General features: G+C 42.7%; 1 protein-coding gene across 1 annotated transcript in view; it reads left to right on the top strand.

The window, feature by feature from the left end:
* Positions 1 to 12841: 12841 nt before the first annotated feature.
* igsf9ba (immunoglobulin superfamily, member 9Ba) overlaps positions 12842 to 26013 on the top strand; it is a gene marked incomplete at both ends in the record, with an annotated part of 63818 nt that continues 50646 nt past the window's right edge. The window contains one exon of the mRNA XM_083637177.1: positions 12842 to 12905. Coding sequence (XP_083493303.1) covers positions 12842 to 12905 — 64 coding nt within the window. The remainder of the gene's footprint in view (positions 12906 to 26013) is intronic.

The raw sequence follows: 26013 nt of genomic DNA, 5'->3' as shown, positions 1-26013 counted from the left end.
TTTCATTATAAATCGGGGAGAAGCCACAGCCAAAAGTGTCAGCCAGGCTCCTCTCAGAACAGGAGTGGGACCTTCAGTGGCAGCTTGAGGTTCACCTGGGAAGGCAGCTCAAAGTCCCAGACACGATTGCAGTGACCCCACTTTGTGCTGCTGTCTGAGATATCAAGATGGGTAGCCATGCATGGGAGACAGATATCAAGACAGGTGGTCCATGAGCGGTGAGAGGAGCAAGTGTGTAGGTCTTGGTGGCCGAGTGCTGCAGGCAGAGGCATCAAAGTTGGATGCAAGAGGGTTTGCCGGCAATTTTCTGTAGGGCCTTCAGTCAAAACCAGGCTGTAGAGAAGGATTCATGATGCTGTGATGTACATGGAGACCAGGGCTCTGATCTACCTCAGCTAGGTTGCTGAAGGATGGTGTTTGATGTTTGAGAAACTGAAACACCGATAATCGGGCATCGGCAATGATTGGGCTGTCAAGTGAGCGTCTGTCGCCCCCTATTGTCTTTGCGGTGTGTCGCGCACCGTTGGCACTAGTCAGCCTCGTTGGTGGCTTTTTCGGCCGATTCGGTGAGAGAAATCACTCTCATTGGCTGGTCAGCTGGTGCAGGAGAAGCGAGGGCATGCACAAAACATTCTTATCATTTTCCAACTCCATCTCATCTGATACATTAATTCCAATACATAAATATTAGGGGTGTCACGATACACTAATTTCACGATACGATACGATACACGATATTGGGTTCACGATAACGATACGATACGATATTTTTTTTAACAAAAGTAAATAATTTTTATGTATTTATTTATCATTTATTTAACCATGTGAGTCCCGTTGAAATCGAAACCTCTTTTCAAGGGAGCCCTGGGAAAATAGTCTTTCATTTGAAATACACAAAATACAAAACAAATGCTGTTTTTGGAAATTGTTATTATAATAACTAGAAAACAACATGGAAGATAATGCTTCTCTTGCAATAGAATGTGTCACACTGTCACAAACTAAATGTTTGTTGCATGGTTAAAGAAAAATAAAGTACCGGTATACAATCTATTTCTTAAATAACTCATGCTCAATGGTCCCTAAACTTATGTAATCTTATGTACCCCTTGAGCTGTTTTGCCATGCCAGTAGTAGTCTACCCCCTCACTCATGCGTGTTGATTCTGCTAAATTTGTTCTATTATTATTCAGGAGCAAAAACATTTTTTTTTCTTTTTTTTACGATATCATTTTTTTCTTACGATATCGTGACGTTTCGATATCGCGAAATATCGTGCGACGAAATATCGTGACACCCCTAATAAATATTATTCACAATGGCATGATGGCCTTCAGGAAAGCTTCCTGAGCCTGTCACTGTTTGATATCACCCATTTAGTGCGGTTTCCACTTAAAGGCGAACTAAACCCTAAAATGCTTGTTTCCCCCCCAGCTTTAAACCAATGTAGATTATGGCTTTTGAGTAGTGTTGCTGAAAGAGTCTGGGCGAAATCTCGACATTTGAGGGGGTTCAGAATCAGAATCAGAATCAGAAAGACTTTAATGATCGCCGGGGGGAAATTGGGACAGGTTACAGTAGCTCGCACTCAGAACACAACATAGCATGAAATAAACAGTAGTAAAATGCGATAGTAAGCAAAAAATAAAGCAAAAATAAAGTAGAGTACGTATAAAGTAAGCAAAATAGGTAGAGTAAGTGATTTACATTATGTGACAATTGCAGTTATTGCACACTGGACTTATAATAAGTCGGCTTGCCCCTTACATTACACGTGGCTCCGCCAGGCACAGTTAACCTATCGGCTCTCCCAGATTTAAACCCACTTTTGCAGTTGAGTCTGCCCATTGGCTGATTTGTGTTCCGATGACATCACAGAGATCCCGCCCAGAGTCAGTCTACGGAGGGAGTCTAGATAGTCAGCCTGTCCCCACAGCATGTGGGGACACATAATGTGTTCAAGAGCAACGTTTTGGCCCTGACACAGGAGATGTGAGGCGATGCAACAGTCTGCCTTCGTTGCTGCTAGTTCTTTGCCGTTGCCCCGGTGTGTAACTGGCTTTAGGTTTCATCAATGATGAAGAGCCCAAGTGCCTCAGAAGATCAATACATAAACAAGTACATCATGCACATGGATGGCAGACTGTTAAGTGACTGAGCAAGGAGTCAGATGATGTCACAAATCTCAGACAAACAGACTTCAACAAAGACTTCTACTTGCTGAGTCAGGGCTTTTATACTTTGCTGAGATGGCTCCTTTATATTTATAGCTATTTATATCTATTTAGAACTATACTTTTCTTTCTTTCTTTTCCTTACTCCTCTACTTTCAATAAATAATAATAAATAATTTCCTCAAATCATACTAAATACAAATACACTGCCGATTATCTAAGCACTTTATGTTACAGTAGTTATTCTTGTACTATGAGGATTATTCTCTTTGGTTGACACAGCCACATCTAACAGAACATACAGAGACACAAAATGAAGTTTTCAAAGGAAAAACTGACCTTGCAATATCCTCATTTTATAGGCTTTTAAAATGCCATTAAATAACCAAGCTTCCAGACTCTCATACATAATCATTAATAGCTAATCTGCTGTGGCAGTCTCTTCCATTCTATATCTATTTAACATTTGTTATCATTCAACTAAACACGTGTATTTATTTATATTCAATGTGAAGCAGTGCTGACAAAGCCTATTTTGCCTTTAGGTGTCAATAAGAGCTGAATAGGACATTTTATGAGCAGCATCCTGGGACAGTGTGTGCCTGAAAAAAAAGAAGTCATAATGGCAGATGAAAAATGGCTCCTTTATGTACATTTAGCTCCCAATGTGTTGATTTCTGACTGAAAGACATAACGTTCAACCAATTCAATTCAGAAATTTGTGAGTACACAAAATTTGTAATCTTGAAATGTTGAACCACTGTGCTTGTAGTTAATGTTACCTCACACTATAACACTGGTTAAACAAAGTTTTCAAATGGATATCTGAAGGTTTGGTACCTGAGTAGCTTGTTGTTAAAGGAGGCCAATAGAAAGAGCATCAATTATCTCCTTGGTTACCACCAGCAAGCAATCCATCAGGTATGGTTACAGAACATAAGCCTTGTAAAACACAGTTTGAAGGAAGGTCTATGACAATCAGATGTCTTGTCTGGCACTTCCTGCTGTTTGATATTTTGCTCAGCCCTTGGTGAACGTTGGATCTTCTTGCCACCTCTCTATCTATGTAGTTATTCTGTCATTGTGTTTTGCAATCATACGCAGCAACAGGATTGGCAAAAGGTTGATCTGCTATATGGCCATTTGGCAACCAAGAGCTGTTTATATAGAGCTTGAGTGACATCATCATCAGTGAGTATGATATCATCAGTCACCACTGGCCACCACTCGACGATGAGGACAATGACGTCCTCGCTGTGGCCACCACTTGACAATTGTGGGGCATGACATCATCAGTGGGCATGACATCATCAGTCGGTGGCGTTTGCATACTCAGTTAATGGATTGTGTTTGTTTATTACTATAATAGGACAGAGCATGTTTGCGTGGGTCGCCGTGGAATCGCCGCCCTATTGGTATGGTGGTGATGATGATGATGATGATGTAAATGTTGTGTTGATGAATATCTCTTAATTTTTTCTGATCTCCCTTTTTAAGCAGTGCAGCCACTTCTATGCGTGACTTTGTCCGTATGCACCTGGAGGTCACTAGTTGACATGGGCGAATCCATCTTGTGTAAAAAAAAGTGTGGATGTCACCCAACTGGAAATGATGTCACGCAATTGCTCGACTGTGATGTCATCAGGTAGATGTGCTGTAGCCACCTAGTAGTCACCTAAGAGGTCACCTGGAAGTGATGTCACTCTGGCAGTTGTGTGTGTGTGTGTGTTGAAATGCATGTCTGCACCACTTAATTCAGCACCTGGGTGTGATTTTCTATGGATCACATAGTTTAACAGAACTTCAAACCAAATGTGAAGGTAATTCAAACATAACTCGAGGCAATCGATAACTTAGGAGATAGTGAGTACAATTGTTAGTAGGGGTTCATGACTCATTAGTAACAGTTATAATTCTGCTCTATAATAATCTTCTAGAAGTGACCTTCTACCTCCCACAGCTTGTATCACTCATTGGAAATACATTGTATGCATGTCTATCAAACACAGCTGATAAACTGCTTGGCAGGCTGCATCAGAAAGGTTTGTGTTGTCAAGCACTGCAGAGAAAAAGTTTCTACTATAGTTGCAGAGGCATTAACATGCTGAAAGTTATCACAAGTTGAAACATTCGATTCTGAAAAAAATACATTCTTAATTTCACAGATACACACACGCACAAAGTACACGCATGCACTGCACACACACACACACACACACACACACACACACACACATTGGCCTCAGTAGCTTTAAACTCCTTAGCTTGTGCTTAGTTAAAGTGGTGCTGCCAACAGCCTCCAGCCTACAATGACCTGCATCAGATACAGACAGCGACCTTGGCTAAAGACTGCCCTTTTTCATGACCAACTAGGCCTGCTCTTTTTATAGGCGGTTCTGCATTTCTACATTTAGAAACAGAGTTAGCTCAGTGACTGTGGCAGACATTAGAAGGAACAGAGAGCTCTTGCATATGATCTCGCGCTATAAACACTATACCTATCAAGAGTCAGGAATTAGCAGACACTGCACCTAGAGCTTAATTAACACTGTGGTATTTATAGACTTCACATGATAGCTGAAAGACCATGTGATGATGCACACAAAATGTGTTTAGCTGCTTGATTTTAGGGTGAGAGGAGCAAGACATTTTAAAGTCAGATTATTGTATAGGTACCCTGTGCAACTGTCCTGTTCACTAGAATATTGATAACTGGATGTATTAAGCTACAAGGGTGAATAGTAGATGTACCAATATGCAGTGCTAATGCAGAGAACTGCATGAGAGTACTGGCAATGGCATATACCGGTACACCTGTATGTGAAACCATGGCAACCATACAGTTGACTTCCAGCTGTTAAATTGACTTCAGCTAGATGTTTTAATGTGTGCAGCGGTGAGCTTAATAGCGCAGTGCTTTTAATAGAAGTGCAGAGATGATCTGAAAATTGACTGTGAAGAAAGGAGCTGGAATCATCCAGGCCGAGCGTATCATTAGGATCAGTGGCAGTCAGAAACTAGAGCTGGAGTAGATCCACTCCACGCGGAGGCTTACTGGATGGACATGAGATAGCTTCTGTAACTAAACATTTAATTATAAGTGCAGCACTACTGTGTGATAGTGATGCAAGGTTAGGGCCATATGATTTCGGCAAAATGGAAAAATTGGACGGAATCATGGAATTTGGTAATAAAAATGGAATCAACTGTAAAACATGAAATATTGCAGAAATTTCCATAATTTGGCTGAAATTGATAAAAGTAGGCCTAATTATCAAAATAAGAAGTAGATCTAATTATCGTAGTAACCTAAATGATTTCATAGTTGTAAAATAGGCATAGAGAAAATGATTCAGTTTTCGATTGGGGTGTTTTGAGAGGGGGGGTCGGCCTTGCGTGGGACCCTTTCTGCACCTCACAACTTAGTTTTCACCTTGACAAACATGTCGAAGAGGCTGTCTGAGCGAGCCAAGTCAAAATAATATTAATAATTCTGGAAAAACGGAATTTGGAAAAAAATCTAACGGATTTAATATGGCTCTATACAAGGTGATGCAGATGGCATTTCACAGCGTTCAGCGAGACATGGAGAATACTGTGGCAATTCAATTCCCTAGAATAGACTAAAGGTGGCACTTCTGCACTCCCCATATTTCCTCTGCCCCTCCGCCATTATGGTGGGTGGCTCTGGCTCACAGATACTACTGATGGCAACTGAACATGACAAGTGATTCTGGTGTGAGGAGCAGAGGGGGAGAATGAAAGTGACTTTGAGGCTGTAAAGTCCTCATGCCAAAGCATCATGGCCTGTGTCATTCACATCTGCTGTTCCAGACTTGAGAGGGGAAAAAGTGAGACTGCCGATGTCAGTGCCAACAAAAGACGCATCCGCATTCAGTCTGCATATCAGATGCACATGCACACATAAGGACAGGCTATGCAATGGGATAATGCATCATGTCCATATTCTGTGATAAACAGGAATTCTCAAGGGGTTTCTTTCATGTCATGGACTGATAACTAGATGCACATGTAACGGCGTTGTGTAGGTGGTACTTGCAGCAACCCATGTTAAGGGCTTGTCCAGGGGTGGGTACGAACCGCCGACCTTCGGCTTGGGAGTCCGACATGTTAACCACTGCGCCAAGAGAGCTAGCTCCCTTGGCGGAGCTGATTAACATGCCTTTAGACTGGGGAGTGAGTTTAACCAATCCACTCGCTACCACTCGGGACTCACCAAGAATCCGCGCTGATTCACCTCGGTTACACACAGTAGACCATGGACCCCAATTTCAATTTGAGTCCCATTTAGTGTTGACTTGTAGAAAGTCTGGTCTCCACTGTACGTGGGGCAGATAAGGTTTCTCTTGAATTTGTTTAATTATACTCCTCACTTTGCAGGGGATCCCCTGGAAGCTAATCAAGGACCCCTAGAGGTCCTCACTTTGAAACCATTATGAAACTCTAAAGATTGCCACATGTGTTGTGCAGGCATCTATCAACAGGCAGGTTAGCCAGCTGGTTAAGGATGGACTGACTGCTGGCTGCTGGGGCCCCAATGTACACAGACCTGTGTGTCTGACTGTCACTAAAACATTACTGGTGTCTGCCTATGCTGCAGGTGGTGAGAATAAACCTCTGATCTCACTAGCCATTCTTCTTCCACTTCTAGTGAATAAAAGTGACATTGAAATTGACCTAAGAGCTCATGGTGCTGGAGGGCCTCTCTGGACCACAGGATGGGAAGCCCTTGTCTATAAAATGCACTTGCCTCAGTGATGTATTTTTACAGTATGTCTATTAAACTCTTATATGCTGTGGCTCTACTGGAGTTTTTTTCCAAGGACATCCAGAACTAAAGCGTATGCCTCCATATGTAGTCACATTGTGAGATCTCATTTGTCAGATGAAAAAAAATGGGGGGGGGGGGGGGTGAAGCTCCTCACTGTTAGGTGAAAAGAAGCGGCTGGCGACTGCATCGGAGGAAGCATATGCGCTAGTCTATAACTCTCTATAATAAGTCTAGGAGGATCAGAAACTGTGAGGACCAACGCCAGTCATCTGCTCACACAATCAGAAGTAACTAGTTAGTAACTAGTAACTGTGTACAACTAGTGTTGTGTGGTGCATTCCCAATGTACTATTTTTGTATTTATCAACTACTGGTCAAAACAACACTATACAGTATTAAAAAAGACTGGGATTTACTGATTTACTTTCTTTCTTTACTTCAAATACTTTCATCTCAGAATCTGTTAGAACTCAATACAGTAGTTAACTTCTTATTTCTAAACTGTTTTGTTTCTGATATACTGTATGGTGCTGTGGACAATTTGCCCCTGTAACAGCTTTAAATTCTGAATATTAGTGATCACTCCCCATTGTCTGGCCCTTTATGGGTTTTATTTCTGTTTCCACACATGAAACTTGACCATTACCTCATATACCTCTGTGAGAAAATCTATTTTCTGTCCTCAGAGAGTCTGCAGTATCAAGTCTGCAAATCCAAACATGCAGAAAAGCTCATGAGAAAACTGAATAGAAGAGGAAGAATCTGATCAATCATATTTAATTTCACCACATGCGGAATTTGTGGTGAAGATAATATGAGAGAGAGTGCTGTGTCATGATTAGATGTTGGATGTTTTAACTGTCAGTGTGCTGCAGGAATTCAATATATTTAACAAGGGAGATAACGACTTTCTGCAGAAACTAATTCAGGAGTTGTCTTTCTGGGCAGAATTGCAGCATCCAGTGGTACCAAAAATACATTTTAAAAGTGGGAAAGATTTCATGTTCCATCCATGCCCTTTGGTGACACAACTATTCCCGGGCCAAATGCCATTATGTTTGTGTCACTGTGGAAACGGACTCTTGTTCTTATCAAGGCGCCCGAAGGGTCATGCGATGTTCTGGTGTTGAGTCAGCTCTTCTGTAACTTTAGGCGAGCGTTGAGAGAGACAGAGGGGATAATATGACCTTGTTTTGCCATGCACGCAGCAGTCACAGAAGACTATAGACCTGAACAGTCGCGTGATGTCTCTTGCCCCGGAAGTGAGTTTCCCATTGATTTTCTCCATAGACATTTTGAAAAATCATTATATAACAAGTTTTAAGGTTGGAACCAAGCCAACCCGTGACCTACTGAATCGTGAGTGACCATAAAACCTTTAACTTAAGCTGGGGGGAAATTAATTTCCAATTTCCACCCCTCTCTTTATTTTTGTTTTTGCTCCAAGTTAAATGTTTTATGGTCACTCACGATTCAGTAGGTCACACGGGTTGGCCTGGTTCCAACCTTAAAACTCGTTATATAATGATTTTTCGAAATGTCTATGGAGAAAATGAATGGGGAACTCACTTCCGGGGCGAGAGACGTCACGCGACTGTTGACAGTGATTGTAAGAATCTGGATGCCTGATGGATGCTCCGCCCTTGAAATGGCTTGGTCATGGAAGGTAACGATTACTCATGCTCATTCAATGTGAAAGAGAGGTTTAAAAGGATAAGTTCAAAAACAAATGAAAATTCTGTCATCTACTTGGGTAAAGTTTTTTTTTTAGTCCACAAAACATTTGTGGAGTTTTCCAGGCAGAGTTACAGCATCCTCCTAAACCTAAACAATAAACAATTGGAGTGAATGGTGACCAACTTTCAAACGTGCTGCCACTCAGGGCGTTGCCCCGTCCCCTCTCCCGAGTCTCCCCTGCAGGTCAGCTTTCACATGACATCATATTCTGAAGCGTTCCCGAGACCACCTTTTCAAGTGGACCCGGGAACAGCAAAACAGTTTGCTGTTCCGTGCCCGGCCACGGAACACAATGTTCACACTAATCAAACGAACTGGACCTGGGGTCAGTTTGGGGTCAAGTGTGCTCAAAGTTAGCTAGCTCAAAGTCCAGTTCACACAGCTTAAAATGAAATAGTTAACATTCATAGTTCACAATTTGAACTAAATGGCAGGATACATCTGGGTGGGGAAGGGTGGGGGGGTCAGCACTTGCCCTTCCCTCATTACCAGCACTGAGGTGCCCTTGAGCAAGGCCCTTAACCCCAACCGCTCCAGTGGAGCTGCTCAGAGAGGCCAGCAGATCAGACTGGTTGTACTGGTCAGCTTCCAGATGTGAACAGGGCGCTCCTGAAAAAGAGAGCATTGCACTCAGTGAGACTCTTGCTGTATAAATAAAGGTTTAAAAAAAGTTCAGTTAATGAGCTGCTCTGAGCTATTCTTTTTCAATAGAATCACCAATATTGCAGACAATCTCCGCAGTTATTATAAATCACTGATTGTCCCCAAAAATGTTCACTTCTCTGTGAATATCTCTAACTGCTTCCCCCTTTGAAACAAAGTCCACATCGATTTGGATCACCTTGTTCAGGTTAATTGGCTCTCCTCTCTCATTCGGATTAGAGCCAAAATATTCCCACTCCAGAGCTGTGGAGTTTGGTTGACAGAAGTGATCAACTTTGATTACATTCACCTGTGTCACAGGCTTCAGTCAGCTGTCTGCTGCTGCTCAACACTCACGCATGCATGTTTCAACAATGGGGAGTCAGTGAGTCAGTCAGCCCCTTAGGCTCGTCTAGGCCGGCCCTCCTGGGTCTGGCAAAAAAGCCTCAATAGACCTTATTCGCTAACCTCGGACAGCGCCATATTGTTGACATACCGTCCTGCAGCTGACAACTATAGTAATGGCCTTATTGTCGTTTCTGTTCCATTACAAAATAGCGATAGTGATGAAAGCAATAAAAACCCCAGAGTTGTTTGTATGCTGCCATTAATGCCTGTAATAATAAACAAAAGAAAAAACGAGGTGAACAGACTTTGCTGTGAGGAGCTGTCAGAAAGTTTCACCTGTCTCCCAACTATCCACACACCTCTCCTGTGCTGACGTATCCTCAGTCTCGCTCCCTTCACGTCTGTGGACGGTAGAGATAGAAACAAACCACGGGGACTTTATTGCTGTCATTACTACAGCCATGCCTAACACAGGTCACCATCCGAACACAATTGAAACGATACAGGTAACGCTAACGGCGGCTAGCTTCCTATAAACGCTGCTCTCACATAGGTTGTCACTTAAGAGCTGCAGCGCTATGTCGAGAACATGGCGGTGGTGGGCGTGCCCGTACGTGAGTGACGTCAATCGAATAAGGTCTATTGATAGTATTCTGTTACATCACCACACGGCCATCTTGGTAGGAAAATAACAGGTGATAGTAATCAATTAACAGGTGATTACAATCAAATGACACAAACAGCCAATGAGCTGTGTGTATTGTAGCACCATATTGGTAGGAAAATGCTTGTGACATCATGGGAATACTATGAATACTGCTCGTCTCCAAGTCTCCAGAAGCACCAACATGCCAAGTTGGCTTGAAAAGATGTCATTTACACCTTGTTTTTAGCTTTTAGCTTGTGTGTAGCTGTGAGTGAAAATGAAAACTGAATTTCAGCTCACGGCTACAGATTTCAGCTAAAAACAGGGTGTAAATGACATCTTTTCAAGTCAACTTGGCATCTGGGGCTTTTGGAGACTTGGTACGTCAGATGAGCAGTAGGCCTATGGAGGGATTTTATGGGTTTTTTGTTGTTTTTATGTTTGAAAGTTACCATTCACTCCAATTTTTAGGGGAATGTTGTAACTGTGTTTCCTTGGAAAACACCACAAATGTTTTGTGGCCTCAAAAAACGCCACCCGACCTTCCACAGGCATGGGGGGAATAATGACTGAATTTTCATTTTTGGGTGAACTTATCCTTTAAACAGTAGAGCCATTATTTTTCTCCTAGTTATACCTATGCTACTAAACAAGCCTTCCTTATCACACCGCCATTGATACTTAGAATTGATAACTTATCTCTATCACATTATACATTTTCATTTAGTTTGCTCGTGGCAAAAGCTGCCATACTCACGCCCGTCATTTTGGCTGTGGCTCATAACTCTATTCTAATTGGCTCTATTACAGGCACAGTAACATGTAAGTAACCTTTCTAGAGGGCTTTTAATCCCCAAGTTCCTTTGGCTGAAAAGGTTAGTTTCCCACACTGGAGCTCTCTATCTGCTTGCAGAAAAGGCGTGTGTGCTGCATGGGAGGGGCTCAGAGGACTGAGGGGCAAATCCTCTTCCAATTTAAATGCTGTCAGTGTTTTCTTATTGCGTATGAAGCTGATTTTGTTTTTGGATTAACAGTATTTTCTTACATGCACGGGACTATTTCTGATTAGTTAAAAAACAAGTGGGTTTGTCGATGGTCAAGGTTAACAGTAAATTACACTGCACAATTCAGGGCTGTAGTAGACAGTCAAACACACAACACCAACCTGGCTGGGTTTTAGTCAAGTCAATTTAGAGACTAAGGGAAAGTAAAATCCCAGCCAGTCAGTCCCTGATGATGAGACAAATATACAAACAGTGGGGACATCTTCCAAATCATCTTTTGCACAGTGATTTCCTGCAGCCGGACTAACAAATCCTTCAGAAAGAGGTTCTGGCTTTAACTGTTAACATTATGGTAATTTATTGTCTGATATTGCAAATGCTCTCAGACAGAAATATAACATTCTGGGGGGGGGGGGGATGCAAAGGATGAGATATGGGACTGATTCGAGACACTGCACTGAATTTCTCACAATTGACAGACGTGTGTATGTGACATAACAGCCTCTGTCAACGGTGTTATTTGTGCGAGATCATCCCAGTCTGATCTGGAGACAGTCAGTGCTCGCCTGCTGTAGGCTGCACGATTTCTCCGTGGTCATGCATGTTGAAATCGCAGAGTTCATCGATGTAAGCATGTGTGCGCAGTGGGCAGCATGATGAAGCAAGCAAGCAGCATCCTTTTGCACTTGCAGCCGTCGAGGGAAAGAAAAAAAGGGGGGGCGAACGATATTGCATCTGTCTGCCGCCACACCCATCACATAAGCCAGACATAGTGCGGTAGCGAGGGGGAAAAGAGCGTTTTTATGTCGGTGACAGCGACATGACAACAGCCGAGGGCTATGGTCTGAATGAGCGACAGATGAGTCACACACACATTCACAAGCTATCCCCCCACTATATCGCGTAAACCTGCGGCATTTGATGTGCGCCGATATTGATATGACGAATGGGAGCATTAGTGCAAAAGAGCATGTAGATGAATGGCTAATGTGCGTTAATGGTACACGTGGAGTCGCTTTTTGGAGAGGTATTTAAGGATGTGGACACGGGCTCTCTGTCAGTGCGCATGATACTGCGGTTCCACTACTACGGCACGCTCCAACTCACCTTGAATCGGGTGCGCGGCTGCTCTGCTGTCATTCGGGCACGGGGCTGTAGGAAGAACCAATACACGCCCCAAAGCCTCAATCAGTAACCAATCCAATGACAGGAGAGGCGGACCTGTGGCTGCATTCTCACACTTGGTTTCACTATGCGCTCGTAAAAACGGCTCCGTCTACTACAAACGCGGCGGTGCAGGTGCTCTGTCTCTTCGGGAGAGGATGCGGATGGAAGGACGGGGGAGGGAAGAAAAAGGGATGAAGGGAATCGCCAAAAGGAAAGAATATAGGATATGAAAAAAGGGGTGCTGATCCGAGGCCGTGCGGTGCAAGGTCGAATATGAGAGATTGGTTGAACGGGGCACTTTGCGTGGTAATAGCTGGTCGGCAATAGTACTATGATTTGGTATGTGGCCACTCTGATAGCAAGTGTATTCAGCACCAGAGGAACGGCCGCTCAAGGTGAGTTGAAGTGCAATATATCTCATGCCGCACATAACATATGAATTCTGGCGTCTCCGTGTGCGTTTGGCAGTGTGTTTTTTTTTTTATCGCATGGCAATTTCCCCCCCTCTATGATAGGTCATATGAACTGGGCTTTCATTGTAACAAATGGCTGCATATCTCGTCACGTGAAAGTTCAGCCTCGGTTAATTCGTATCAGGGAAATAGCAATTGCTTTCAAATGCCTATCTTGGTATCATAGCTTATGGATGATATAGCCTATAATGTGATATAATAATAGCCAGGGAATATGCATAGCCTATGTCAGTGAATGGATGCAAATGCTATTGTCCAAAATGATTGACCATTTCAAAGGTAGGTTGAAGTCTATTGATACGGCAGTTGGTTTGTGCGATGGGTTAGGCCTGCATTGTTTTGTCTGTGTGGCACAGTTGTGTGATAAAAGCACACACTGCTCCCTTTGAAATAGCGTTACCGCTGAGGGGAAATGTAGTCTATGCAGTCATGGCAAGCAGTCCCATTTGAGTTCTCCAGAGAGGGGTGTGACCGTCTCAGCCTCCAAGGTGGAAAAGTAACTAAATAATGCATCACGTGTCAGATAAAATGCACTCTTGAGTTTGATAGCATCCATCCCTGCATGCTGTAGTCTGTGATATTATGCTGAATTTAACATTTCACACTGGGTCAAGTGCTGTAGTGTGTTGCCCACTACAGGCAAGCTGTGGCCCTGGTGATCATACTGTAAGTGGCCCATCAAGCAGCAATTCTCCAAGATTACCCTTATTATTAATTTTATGATATTTTCCCGAGCACTGTGTAGCTATTGACCTGCTATGTACTAACCTTGCTTTTCCGCTGATGCCCAGATGAGGGAGACATGTGCCACGCTGTCGCCTGGTAACTGATCCCAATGACCCCACATACCCACCCAGCCAAAACTGGTCTGCTCACAGCCAGGTCTGGCTCCTCTGTGAGGGATTGATTTAGGAATGGGGGAGACGCTCTTGGATAGTAATGTTAAAGCATCCTTGAATTTCCCAGTTTATGAAGGCATGTGGCAAGTATGAGAAAACAAAACAATAACTATTACGTGCTCTTATCTAATATGGCATTCAATTGAAGGTTCTATTAAAATACAATAGATGATTAATTACATTGAGTCATTACAATGTACACTAATGCCAATTTTGTGCCACGAGCCACATAAATGCATGTTGCTACTCCAAAAGAAGAAATGATTACCTAATACAGACAGCACACCCACCTATCATCAGAATTTATGTGGTGACAGAATTTGACAGTATTTAAGCAGTTTTAATCAAATGATTGAGTGACCTACATTCATATCAACATACTGTAGATGTTTGACAGATAATTGTTGACTGACAGGCCTGTGGGTAACTGAAAAAAGGGTTATGCTCACCAAACAAATTACTGATCATTGGGTGAACATTTAGTACTTGTGGGCCGGCATGCTAGGCTACAACACACTAATCTACATGTACATGTATTACAGTCACAAGACAAGTGTGTTGCAGTAACTTTAAAGATCAAATGTTGATGCTTGGAGACAAGATAAAAAAGTAACGGTATCAAGTCAGGAAGCTGCCATCCGTATACACCTGCTCTGTTACAAATCTGCTAACTATGCCTTCTTGGCAAAAGCCAGGGGCTAGTGACATCATGACATGCACATCAGCTGTTTTAGCACCAGCCTTATCCGTTCATAGCAAATCGGAGCCATTCTGTCTGATATACAAATCCTGTCTGATATACAAACAAAATAGCGATTTACACGTCATCATTATCCACTAATATTTGAAAAAAGGGGGTGGGGTACAATATAAAGGAAAGGTTGATTCTTTTCTGGGATTTAGCCTGGTGAAACTTGGGGGTATGAGTACCATTTCATTAATTTCATTACTTTTGTTCATTTGCCTCGTGCATAGCAGGCGCCGGTCTGACTGCCAGGTACCAATGAACATGAATCTAAACAGGTCCATGACAGATGGTTGAAAAATCACTTGCTACAAAACAAACAAGATGGAAGAGTTGGGCCAGTGCATCTCAGTTGAGCTGGGACTTGGCAGCATTTTCTTTAATGGTATTCTGTTGTGTGTGCACTTTGCAGAATGCAATGAGCCTACAGTAACATTGGCAAGAAATGCTTTAATTCCCTGTACACAATCAGAATCCAAAACACTCAAATTAACAAGTACAATACATGTACAGTATTTTTTCTTGGCAACATTTGTGCAGGGAGAGATGTATGACATAGTAACACAGTACACTGACACACTAAAGGGCAACAGAACAATACATTGTTCGCAGTCGGACATAGCAGGATTGACCAGGAAGGCTCCTGTGGAAGTCAATTTTCAATCCAACCATTTTGAAGACTGTGACATCTCTCTCTTGTACATTGACTCAGCGTTGCTGGTCATGAGGCCTAACAGGAGGGTGTCATCTGCAAACTTCAACATTGTCACTTTGATGAAAAACTGACACGGGAACAGTCACTGATGTACAAGGAGTAGAGGAGGGAGACAGCACACCTTATACAGTAACTGTGCTCATCTGTAGAGTAGAGAGAATGTCTGACAAAATAATCTCAGATGCATGAATGGTTTCCATTTGTAAGGAAAACCCGAGATCCACCAAATGGGCAAAGTTAGGTTGCGACAATTTTCTGTGAACCAGAAGCATGGTGTTGAAGGCAGAGCTTATCACACATAAGATCATGTCATAACAGCCTCGGGTATGGACACTCCGCCCACAGATAGTATCAGAAAACTCAACAGTTTTGCAGTCATTCATTTAGTTTGACAGTTATTGAGAGTTGATTTGAGTTAAGTTGAGGACCAGTGAAAATCGAGGGTGTCTTCCTTTAACCCATTGATACCTGATGCAGCATTTGCGTGTATATCCCTCATTTGTGTGTGTATCCCTTTAAGACCGCGAACCGCGTGGCTCACAGTCTTAAAGGGATACACACACAAATGCTGCATCAGGTATCAATGGGTTAAGTGGGCTTTAGCAGAACTTCTGTGAGGCATTCCGGTTTACAATGAAGTCAGTGCCACTGGGCCTGGCCCGTCTGGGCCCGTCCCGTCTGAGGAACATGAATGAAAGCAGTAGCAGGTAGAGAGAGATTCTGGTGAAGCTGCTCCATCAGGCCGCAGCTTTTGTATTAGTGTGCTGCTGTACATTGGGCAGGAAGGGACGTTGTGGAGGAGTGATGGCTGTTACAGAGGAAGGTTAGGGGGACCTGGCTCCACCCCTCTTTGCCCTTACAAAGCTCAACAATCATCCGAGGCAACACAGATCCTTGGTTGAGTTGTATTCTTGCTACTGGCCATTCTTTCCAAGTGCTGGAAGTGCCAGACTTTGCAATGTGCCCTTGTATTATTAGTGGTTTAGGCTATAGCTTTTTAAACTGCATTTAAAAGTTGATAGTGGAAACCGGCTACAAGAAATAATGAATTAAATTAAACAATTATCCAGCTCCACAAACTTTTTAAACGAATTGTGGAAAAGTAGGTGACAACTGAATAATGCAATGGAATTAATCAAGTGACCAGACCCATAAATAAAATAAACAGAATTGACCAATCCCACAAATTGTTTTGAAAGCTTAACTGGATGAATTGAGTGAATGGAAATGTCAACCTCAGAGGGCTATTGTTAACAAACAAGCAGTTAGCTGTATCAACCAGTAAACTATATGAAACAGCTTTGGAATGAAACAATGTACGATCAGTCAGTCTCAGTAAATGGATGGTCAAAGAAGTCGTCTTGGCAAAATACCCATTGGGGAGGAAGCATTCGTCTGTGAGCCTGTAGCTTAGTTTGAAAAAGCCGACAAGGTGACTTGGCGACCAATCAGGGGGAGACCCTGTCAGCAATATAGAAGTAATTAAAAGTTATTGGCAAGTGGGGGGGAGGTGTACTGTTTATTTCAGAGACTCTTTGCCCTGTAGCTTATTAGTGTGTTGAGCAACCACTATTCAGTCATTGGTGGCAAACTGACTCTGGTTCCAGGAGGACTTGATGTTTCTGATGGCTTTGTTGAGCTGGCTTTTGGCCAGATGGTATTCATCTCTAATGCCCTTCTTGTGAGCTTGCTCCTTGATGTGTCAAAGGCTCCTCCTGAGCTCCCTCCTGAACCATGGCTAGGCATATTTGTACTTGTAAATGGGCTTCTTTGGAAGGTGCTCCTTCAGAGAAAGAGATATAGGATCAGACAGTATTTGTGAAGGTGTCAAAACTCACTGACCTGAAGGACTTCCCAATGGTGCTGAGGCAGAGCTCTCCAACTGTCTCTGGGGTCCAACTTCAAATTGTTGTTCAGAGAGGTCGGACTGTCTTCAGTTTTTGTCTGTATGTTGGTACTGTCTGGAGCATTGTCTCTAGCTGCTTTCCAATATGGGTTAAGAACATGAGTGTCCGTGACTGTGACACTTTCTCTAAACATCTCCAGTGCGTTTTCATCATGTTTTCGGATTGAATTGTCCTCGGGCTGTGGAACTCACAACACAAAACAGTCGTAGTAGTCTTCTTGAAATATCTACTATGCTGGTAGAATTCCTCTTTAAATAAGATGAATCAAGTTGGTTGGGCTCTATATCAACTCTAGGGTAGGCCTACCAGACCCCGCCCCTCCTCCACCCCCCCCCACCCCGAGCTCAGGCCCTGGTAGTATTGCAGTGTGTGCAGTGTGTGCAGTCTGTTGGTGATGGACACTAGAAGATGAGGTGCCAGATTGGGTTGCAGCAGGGGCGGGGTCAATTCCATTTCAAAGCAATCAATGCAGCAAATTAATAAAGAACGGAGAAAAAAGAAAAAAATATTTGAAGAAGGCATCGGTCTATAATTAAATTTCTCTTCATCTTCTGGATTGACTTGACATAAATTGATTTGACATAAATAACCTTGGTCTTTTAGGACGGTGTTTGTCTGGAGTATTTCAAACATGTTTTACATGCTGTCCAGTATTATTATATTTGAGGTGCATTTTGCAAGTTTATGTGTGGTTGTTATTTCAGTGATAAATAGCCATGCGTAATGCACAGTGTATCTAACCCTGTGATGCTGTTTAACTTGCTGCCCTATGTTGTGCATGATGTGCATCATCTCTGCACTGAGAATAGTGATCAGACTGATAAAAAGAAAATACTGAGTGTGTTAAACTCATGAATGTTATTTTATCTGTTGCCCACTGCTGAGTACTTAATATTCTTAACACTCCTATAGAGTACCCAGTGGGCTACTCAGGTTTTCACATGCAAGCTCAGGAAGCGATCCTGAAAGCTGTAGTTCCTCAAATGGCCACTTGAGGCAGGACCCGTAAGTGACGTCGTTCCCGTTCACCCCGGTTCACCCCCATGTTAAAATGCCCCACTTTCTTTGTAACAGTGATTAAGCATGTTTACAGAATGGACCCAAAACAGTTTTGGCCTACATACTGTAGCTAATTTCATGTTTCTGTTAGGGGGGTGAATTTTTATATACCGTAATTCACCCGTTTAGAGTGAAATAGATGATAGAAAAGGGGGTGATTGACAGGTCGCCTGTCCAGTGATCTCAAGAGCTTGCAGATCACGGACCAATAGCAGGTGGAGCTGCGGCTCTGGGAAACCCCCCGTCACGTGCCTTCTCGCGTGAGCTGCGCAAGGAACCCAAGATGATGACCGACAACACTTTGCTTCCAAACATGGGTCTAAAAAACAATGGATGGCTTCATCCATATTATTTAGGTCAATTAGAGTAGTACCACAGGGATGACATTTTTGTAGGTCAAGTGGCCAACCCAGAAGTCCCTGCACTTCCGGTTCTTTCGTCTCAAAGTCAATGGGATTTTTGCAGAGGAGGAAAGACTACTGGCAAATCCCACTCAAGGACAAGTATTGTTACTTTAGTGAAAATTAACTCAGGTACAAGTAAAAGTACTAGTCCAGGAAATTACTCTTGTAAAAGTAAAAAGTAGCCTACGGTATTTAAAAGTACTCAAGTAAAAGTACATTGCGTTACTTTAAAAATGTTTTATATTTTAATTATGTACCCTAATACAGTGGTTCTCAAACTTTTTTGGCTGCAGTACCCCCTTTCCCTGATTTCTGAATCCAAGTACCCCCTTTACCCAACTACAACATTTTGCTTAGAAAACCACCATGGCCCCCTGAGATGTGGGGGCCAGGGCCCCCACATCTCAGGTGCAGCTGTCAAACAGACATAGAAATCTAGAAATAAGATGCTTAACAAAACATAAAAAAAACATGTTCATTTGGGAGAGCTTCAAAGTTATGAATCTTGGATTGAACATAATGTCTGATTTGTAGGTACAGTATCTGAAAAAGTGTGTGTGGGGCAACTCAAACTTCCTATTCAGAAGATCAAATGATGCAAATTGGTCATCAATGTACAGATCTCTGATGGAAACCAGCCCCTTCTCACTCCAGGCATGGTAGGTTCTATCTGACCATGAGGGTAGAAAAGAGTGATTAAAACAAATTGGTGTGTGAACAGAAACATCTGGTATACTCAAAACGCTCTATAATTTAGCTGTTAATGTAATCCACCCCCATTGTTTGCTGCAAATTCGATGTAATTATTGCTGTCACACAGCAATTTTTTTAGTTTGCTCTTTTTGTGCTTAAAACTGGGTAACTAATGAATATGTTGATATCTCATTGAAACAAATTTCATATTCACTTGACATACAACTTGTCAGCCGGTCTGGCTACGCATCTTCCTCTGATATGGTCCAACCACTTAGTCGACAGTCCTGTGTCACTGATTGATCCCAGAAACATACGTACATTAGCATAGCCTACTCTCACTTATTCATTCTGTTTGCTGTACTCCAACCATGAGAGCAAAGCTTGTAAAACTAGCTTAGAAAGAGCTGTGGATGGCAGACTCACAGCACTGGGCATGTGCCAGCTTTTTCTGCTAACGCTGGCCGCCACCCCCACCTCTCCCCCCTCCTTACTCCACTCTCCTCCCTCCACCAGTCCAGTCCCAGTGGAGTCTCCTTTTGCAAACAAAGCCTGCAGCATTCTGGGAAAGCCAGTTTTTGAGATCATGTGGTTCTGGTTGGAAGACCACTCTCTCTCATGCACAAGCTTAAAGATCCTCATCTAGCAGGCTGATCATTGCATTCAGTATTTTATATAGTAGCAAAAGGAGAGCATACATCAAAACAAGTCTTCTCATGTTAAAACCGCCAAGGGAAAGATGACCTTCATCATTGAATAGGGAGTTCCAACGATTCAAATTCTGAGAAAAAATAATAGTCAATGGATCATCACAATTTAATTGCATTTTATTCAGGCCATGATTCAGACTGCAAATCTTTTTCGCAGTTCTGAGATTTGCACATTTGAGCTGTTCCTTTTCATACTTGGCATATTTGATATTGAACATTTTGGATGAGCGCTCATTTGTGTGAATTTTTATCAAACATTTTTTGCTTTTGTTTTTGTCCCTCTCATCTGGATGGTACAAAGTTGTGTCATGGATCAATCACATTCAGTATCTTGGCATCAGAGGTTGCGTTAGACTTTCTCGTCTGTCATTTTGACAGACAGGGCCGTAAAAATTCTGTCATAATCTATTATTACCTGTGTTAAAATGACAGACAGCCATCAGATTTTTTGTCATTGTTAAAAAAAAATCTGTAAAAGACGTAAAATATTCGGTTAACGCGACCACTGGAGTCCATCGATGGCTGTTCAATGTTGCCAGGCCAGTTGTGCTGATCTTGCACATAATGAACACCTTTGAGAAGCTGACAGGCAGCCCCTCGCACCTCAGATGACAACATCTTCTCCACAGGATTTATTCCCACCTGGAGATGCCAGGAGGCATGGGGAGAATGATCTTCTATCAGAGCCATGCAGGTGGACAGTGCCATGGTTTCCTGTATTACAGACAGTCTGCTTCACTGACAGGCCATGGTTTTGTCTGCCTTTGGTTGGTACAGGGTGTTGGACATTCACCAAAGTAGCCCCGAAGGAGGTGTACTGTCATCTTTCTTGTTCTCTCTTTACACCTCCGCCTTCAGATTCAACTCTGGGTCTATCATTCCACCTCCAGATGTTCTCAGATGACTCCTGTATTGCGGGATGCATCCTTGAGGGTAAAGGTGGAGGAGTACAGTAGTCTGCGCCGGTGAACTTTGGCCGGTGCAGCAGGGAGAACCGTCTACAGGTCAATGTCAGTAAACTGGAGAAACTGGTAGAATTTCCAACTGAACAATAAGTCGCTTCTGACACCTGAGAGAGAGAGAGATAATGCAAGCCTACTGGGGGTTGGTATCTACAAACTGGAATGGACTGATGACACAGGCACTATATTAGAGCGGGACAGAGTAGACTGCTGTTCTTGATCAGCTCTTTGAATGTATGCAGCAGACTACATATTGTACTGCATCAGTGCTGGCCTGCACACTGCTCTTTGTGGTGGCGTTCTGAGGAGGCAGCACCAAGGTGGCGGAAGCAGGCAGGATGAACACACTGGTAAAAAAAGTCTGGCTCTGTCATTTGGGCTGAGCCTGGACACCCTGGAGAGCAGTGGGGAGGATGAGGAGCGAACTGAACTCCATCCAAAACAAACACCTCCCATCCCCTCCATGTTGAGCTGATCAGCTATATATACGGAGCGTTGTACTGTAGGCCCTCTTATGTACCAACCAGCCATCAGACTGTACAATGGTTCCTGCCCACATGGCCCTTCAGCCAATAAGGAGGGTACTCACTGACACAGGGTGTCATGACATGCAAGTAGCTAAATACAACACACAGTATGAGGAATATTATGACTGTAAGTAATTAACCATTAAGAAAGTCCAATTTCAGCCTGTGGGAAGCACTGGCGTCCGTTCTCAAGGGGCGGAAAACAGCGTGTTCAACGGGTGTGCTAATTATATCACTTCCTGTTCAGAGCGGATCCGATAAAAAGCCATGCAGTCATTTCACCAACGGCTTTGTAACCTTTAACCGAAGAAAAAGCTGGTCGTTTGTGGATATTAGTGGGTTTTGGGCCAAACTAAAAGGGGCTAAATTATGCTAATGGTGCCAATGAATTAAATCAAGTTTTCCTCAAAATGAAATAAACAGTATGTATAAATATAAAAGCCTGTGCGTACAGTATATTATCTTTATTCCACTAGGCTCGCTAGACTCACTCCACCGTCAGTCAAGAGCAGATATTCTGCATCTGGATTTGCAATTTGGAAGCCCAGCTACTGTATGTGGTGGCACACCTCTGTTTTGGGGCCACCCATTCATGCAGGTGCCCCAGACGCACTTACAGTAGCCCCAAAAATAACTCTGATGTTTTGGTACGTCCACACCACACTTATCTCAGCTGTGTACTGCACATGAGTGAGTGATGGCGGTCACGTTGAGTGAATGGAAGTGATATTCGAGTACAGAGGAGAGAGGAGAGATTTGAGGGGAAGATGTGGGGATGTGATTTTGGTCTTTGGGAGTTTTAGCAGTACACAGAAAGGAGTGCTGGCGTTACCTTGAAATTATAGAGCGGCTTCTTCGACCTTTCGCACTACACGTGTTTTAGAGCTGTGCATAGTTGTAACTGATTTATTGATGCTGAATAAACAACAGTCTCATAACCCGCTGTAATTAGACAAGCCATATGAAAACACTAATAAGCGCTATTAGCAGTAATATGATATGCCTTTTTGTGTAATTAATTTGAAACACCTTCAGGTCGCGGCTCAAGCATTTATAACTCAGCAGAAAAACTGCTGTGAGCAACTCTAAAAACCACTGAATCATTGCTGGCACGAGGGATTTCCATAAGTTACAACTCCTGCCAGTGATGCCCCCCTGTAAGGTGTACCTCTGGCAGTGCACGGCCCACAAGTGCTGGTTGGCCAGCCAAGCCTATTTCACACCTTCTCTTTCTCTCTAAATTCAATTCACTTCAATTCAATGCAATTCAAATTTGCTTTATTGGCATGAATGTCATAACAATTGCCAAATCATCAAGAAACAACGAAACAAAAATAATGACTACATACATACACATTACACAATAATACACGCAATACAACTTTGAGCTCGATACATATCAGTCGGTCACTCACTGTTCCTCAGGTTGTGGCAGGCTAACACATATTGTCTAGCCAGAGCTGTCCCAGGACAATTTCCAGTCTGGACTTGTCATCCAGCTCTTTGAACTTGGAGATTTGGGAGCTGAGTGTGTTAATTAATTAACACCACACATTTTTTGGAGGAAGTGCATATCTCTCTCTCTCTCTCTCTCTCTCTCTCTCTCTCTCTCTCTCTCTCTCTCTCTCTCTCTCTCTCTATCTCTCCCCCCATGTCCATCTCTCCGCCTCGCTCTCTCTGTATTACTCTTATGTGCTCTGTGCTGGAATGGGTGTCAGCACATCCATTGCTTCCCTAATTGGGCATTGCTTGTCTGAGCAGGAGGTGTGTCATTAAAGAGGGGCAAAGGATGGAGAGACTGGACCTTCTACGTTGGACGGTCCCTTGAAATGTAAAAGTTGATGACACTGAGGTCAAGCGGCAGTGGACAGGATCCAGGAAACAGTGCCCTTTTAGTCTGTAGGGGAACATGAGGGAAGGTTCACGCCCCCTAGACATAAGGTTGTGCTTACGGTAACTGCCTTACTCTAGGTTCACACCAAGGCAGCGGGGGGGGGGGGGGGGGGGGCATAAATGATTCATTCGAGTTGAAAAATTTCAATTTAAGCAAACGGGCATTGAGGCGAAAATGGTGTCATAAGTGCTGTGAAAATTAGCGTATAGTGTGTGTCTGTGAGAGAGGGGAACTGAGAGAGGGAGAAGAGTGGTGAATTTATAGGTCACTCATGATAGAGTGGCAGTACTTGAACATTAGAGATGCAGAAGGTTGCCAGGTTGAATCAGAAGCTGTTTCCTGACCCTCAATGACCATCCAAGTATTCTTGAGCAAGACACTATTGCAAAGCCAACAGCTATAGATATTACTGTAAGAGTACTGCAACAATGACCTGCTGTAAAGCCTCAGCAGACTGTGTGTTGTGGGATGCTGGACTATCATTTGACGGACTTCATGCGGAAGTGGGAGTGACTGTGTGTGAATCATGGAGCCGCCGCTCATTTTAACACAATGTTTACTCATATATGCTTGTATTACCGTCTCAGGTTTCTCTGTATGTGTATCTGTAAGTGTAGCCGTTTATGTGTCTGTGATGTCCATTTGGGAGCATGTGCAGTAGTACTATTATATGCCATGTACTATGTACAGCTGAACAATTAATCGAGAGAGAGAAAAGCAATATGCACTTCTCCAATTTCCAAATCGCAGAGGCTGCAATTAATTGCTTAAGTGAGGAATGTCCAAAATGGATTTCTGTCTGTTTTAAAGGTCCCGAATAATCTTGAATCAAGTACAAAATTGCTGAAATCTAAAAAAAAAAAAAAATCACACCCAGGTGTGAAGTAAACAGTGCAGATTTAGTACACAGTAGGCTATGTACGTTATGGGCTCAATACGACACTGAGCTTCATTAAGAAGTACTGTACAAGTCACGCTGATTCCAGTGGTGCAAACCGTGTTGAAATCCATTGTTCGGTTGCGGAGATAGATGTGTTTGCACGTGTTTAGCAAGCTACTCTGTGTCTGTGTGTCACGTGACAATGACGTTGCGGAATGCGCAGGGCTGTACGTTAACTTCTTTGGACATAGCATTGGTGCTGCTACAGAGGTTGAGAGTTTTCTAGCACAGGCCACAAAATTGTAGCGCGCTTATAAAACATCTGTTCCTGACCGAAGTACAACCAAAGTAGTGCAGTTAAACAGGTATGTGCCTGGCAGAGGACATTCATGTTTCATACAGGGCACACAAAATCCAAACCAAGCAATGCTTTCAGACAAACATTTTCCTTAAATTGCCCATTATGGTAAATTGCAGGGACATTACTGTATACAAAACATCATATATATTACGCTTCAAATGGGTGTGAATTTAATTGAAAGAATGAATAGAAAAGGTATAAAGGTACGTATATGCTATGACTTAAGAACCGAAGCTCAGACCACGTCATTGATATACTGTTTGTTTACCCCATAGATCAGTGCTGACCAATTTGGGGCCCGCGGGCCAAGTTTAGCCCGCGCTCTGTTTGTTTTGGCCCGCCACGGATTTGGGGGATTTTTTTTTTTTTTTTTTTTTCTCCACGATTTTTTCTCCAGAATGCAACTCGGGCAAGTTATCATATATCTGCACTGATTGCAAAGGGTGGACGAGCTTTTTCATGTGGTGACTTTGTGAAACAGTGTCTGAATGTGGCTGCGGATACTGTGTTCACTCCTGAGATTGCATCCCTGCAAATTGTTATGGCAAATTGTTTACAAAAGATGGACAATAAAGCTGATTTTCAAAGTACCTTGAGGATTTTTCAAGTTGTGAATTAAGTCAAATTTCTCTCTTGATTACAAAGGTGGAAAATACAACTGTTTTTAACTGGGTGTTTACTGATTAAATGTTTAAGCTCCCCACAAATGCAGATGTTTTTTTAAATATATATAACCAATTGCAAATTATTACAATTACCAAACAGATAAAAAGTAGATTATTATATTGAAATGTTATTTTATATTTAGAATGTAAATTTTCTATCAAACACAATACATTTTAATGTAATTCCACGTTTTTTTTTTTTTTTTTTTTTTTTTTTAATCACTTTATTTCTCACTTTTCCCAAAAACATGGATGTCACGAAATACAAAAGTGTATGAAAACTCTTTTTCTTTTTTCTCCCCCCTCCCACGCCCCACCCACCCCATGGGGACTGACAAAAAACAAACAAAAAAACAACAAAACCAAAAACAACTACAAAATAAAAACAACTACAATAACAACAATACACAACGTTTATTTTTGGCCCTCGGCCCTCCACCCAGATTGAGTTTTGGCCCTTCATGGGAAAGAATTTGGGCACCCCTGCCATAGATAGACTGTATAAACCACCTGTATACCCCCCATCTGACCCCCACTTCCGGTTGCGTGACGTCAGGATATCCGCAAGAATGAGAATAACAAAATGAGTGCTCCGCTGTGTTGTTACTA

This window comes from Poromitra crassiceps, assembly GCF_964638095.1.
Source record: "Poromitra crassiceps genome assembly, chromosome: 5".
In the NCBI taxonomy this organism is placed as follows: Eukaryota; Metazoa; Chordata; class Actinopteri; order Beryciformes; family Melamphaidae; genus Poromitra; species Poromitra crassiceps.
This window is presented reverse-complemented; position numbering and strand designations above follow the sequence as displayed.